General features: G+C 37.5%; 1 protein-coding gene across 1 annotated transcript; it reads right to left on the bottom strand.

Moving 5' to 3' along the window:
* Nucleotides 1-311: 311 nt before the first annotated feature.
* LOC107062019 (uncharacterized) lies at nucleotides 312-1442 on the bottom strand. The gene is made up of 3 exons (XM_015312194.1): nucleotides 1171-1442; nucleotides 677-1067; nucleotides 312-475 (listed from the first exon to the last, which is right to left on the bottom strand). Exons 1-3 carry the CDS (start codon nucleotides 1225-1227, stop codon nucleotides 312-314), a joined length of 612 nt encoding a protein of 203 aa, XP_015167680.1. The 5' UTR covers nucleotides 1228-1442.
* Nucleotides 1443-1986: the final 544 nt, after the last annotated feature.

The raw sequence follows: 1986 nt of genomic DNA, 5'->3' as shown, positions 1-1986 counted from the left end.
AAGCTTCTTCCTTGCTTTCTTCACCTCCAAAGAACAATAACCATACTAAGTGAACAACATAATAACATTAAGCTCCAAACAAGCATGAATGATCGACAAAAAATTCTTGGCATTTCCTTGTAAGAAAATCCACATTTAAACCACTAGTTATAGTGTACATCAAAAACATCACAAAACATATATATTAAAGCAGTCTCAGTATTGTTTCCTGCTTGCATTACATATTCAAATAAAACAACCTCTAAGTGTACATCAAAAACACCCAAAACATATTAAAGTAGTCACACCCCTCTGTTCTTGCTCTTGTTGCACTAGACGTTTGCAGATCCACCCCCTTTGGACTTACTCATGCGTTGTAATTGTGGAATGGTGATAGCATCTTTACCCTTCCATTTCAGCCCACGAGGCTTATAACCAATATCAATGTTTGTTGGTGTTGCACACTTGAAAACAGCTGGAGTAACAACTCTTTCACCTGTTGTACCAGGCTGTATACAATAAACTAAAATAAGTGCCTATTATCAAAGTAGATTATAAATAATTGAAGTTGGTTATACTCTTTACATTTTAATGTTTGTCTGCCACTTATATCATCAGTGTAGGTGCCAAATCCCACAGTTCTTAGGTCCTTTTGTTTTCCTCTTGTTGATGTTGATCGCTCCTTCTATTCCCCTACCTCTTCCTGCTTGTTGCCCTCCTGTAACAGTTGAAGTATCATCACCTCCTCTCCCCCCGACTTTTCCCCTGCCTCTTTCTCTGCCTCTTCCCCTGCCTCTTCCAGCTTGTTGAACTCTTCTAACAATTGAAGTATCATCACAAATAGAAGTTGATTGTTGGCCTGAGCTGACATGTTGTGATGGTCTCCAGTTTGGTGGCTGGCTAGAACCTACAGGTTGGCCTAAGCTTGGTGGTTGGCTAAAACTTGTTGGTTTCCTTGAGCTTGGTAGCTGGCTAGAACCTACACTTGAGCTTGGTGGCTGGCTATAACCTGTAGGTTGCCTTGAGCTTTGAGGCTGACTTGAGCTAGCAGGTTGGCTTGAGCTTGCAGGTTGGCTTGAGCTTCCAGGCTAATCCATTTCAGAAGATTCAATAGTGTAAATAAGGAAAAGAAAAATTGTATTGCATTTTATCTATTTAATTGAAGTAATTAAAGGTTGGCTTGAGTATTACCACATATTTGCAGGCTTTATTATTGTGGCCTTGTTGATGACACTTGGAGCAAGTCATTTTTACACCTCTCCTGGACAACTTTCCATACTTCTATCTTGGCTCATCCTTTGACTTTCTTCTGCATTTTGGTGGTCTGCCAGGCATTTGCTTTGGTTCAGGAGGCTCAATCACTATATCACTAGTGTGAGGCCACATTTTCATGTTAGGTATTGGCTGGATAAAGTAATTATAAGCCTTTATGAAAGTATCTTTTTTATACCAATGTACAACATGATCTTCAGGGTCTTGGCCTGCATGCTGATATGCCAAAACAGCATGTTGACATGGTATGCCTCTCAATTGCCAGTATCTACAAGTACATGTCTTCTTTCTGATATCAATAATATGCCTATAATGATTATCTAAAATTTCATATCCAAATTAGCCATTGAACCTAACTTGACAATCTCTAGCATATTCTTTGTTTTCTTCAAGTACTAAACTTGCCATATGAGAAATGTCTGATATCCAAGTGTCAACAAATTTTCTCATCTCAACATTTCTATCTATTATCTTATGTCTAATCTCCTCTAACATGGTGATAATTGATTTATGTCTAGCAGCTAATATCCAAGAATTAAATGTCTCACACATATTATTCTCAACAATATCACACTTAGCATGCTCCTTAAAATATGCTTTACACCATGTCTTTTTTTCATAATGTAACAAATCCTCACAAATCTTCTTATTACCAAGTTTATTAAGTTTGTCCATTTCATCTTGAAATTTTACCTCAAAACTTGATTTTGCACATCTCCAGAATTGTTTTCTTCT

The sequence above is a fragment of the Solanum tuberosum genome, unplaced genomic scaffold (genome assembly GCF_000226075.1).
Source record: "Solanum tuberosum cultivar DM 1-3 516 R44 unplaced genomic scaffold, SolTub_3.0 scf00192, whole genome shotgun sequence".
Classification (NCBI taxonomy): domain Eukaryota; kingdom Viridiplantae; phylum Streptophyta; class Magnoliopsida; order Solanales; family Solanaceae; genus Solanum; species Solanum tuberosum.
Note: the sequence above shows the minus strand (reverse complement) of the source record. Positions and strands in the feature narration are given on the sequence as shown.

Bases quoted from the DNA above. Each gene is read 5' to 3' on its own strand.
- LOC107062019 (XM_015312194.1), bottom strand. From the start codon at position 1,227: ATGACTTGCTCCAAGTGTCATCAACAAGGCCACAATAATAAAGCCTGC. The intron at 1,068-1,170 runs GTAATACTCAAG...GAAATGGATTAG, and splicing joins ATAAAGCCTGCAAATATGTG to CCTGGAAGCTCAAGCCAACC. The intron at 476-676 runs GTAGGGGAATAG...CTGGTACAACAG, and splicing joins AGGGCAACAAGCAGGAAGAG to GTGAAAGAGTTGTTACTCCA.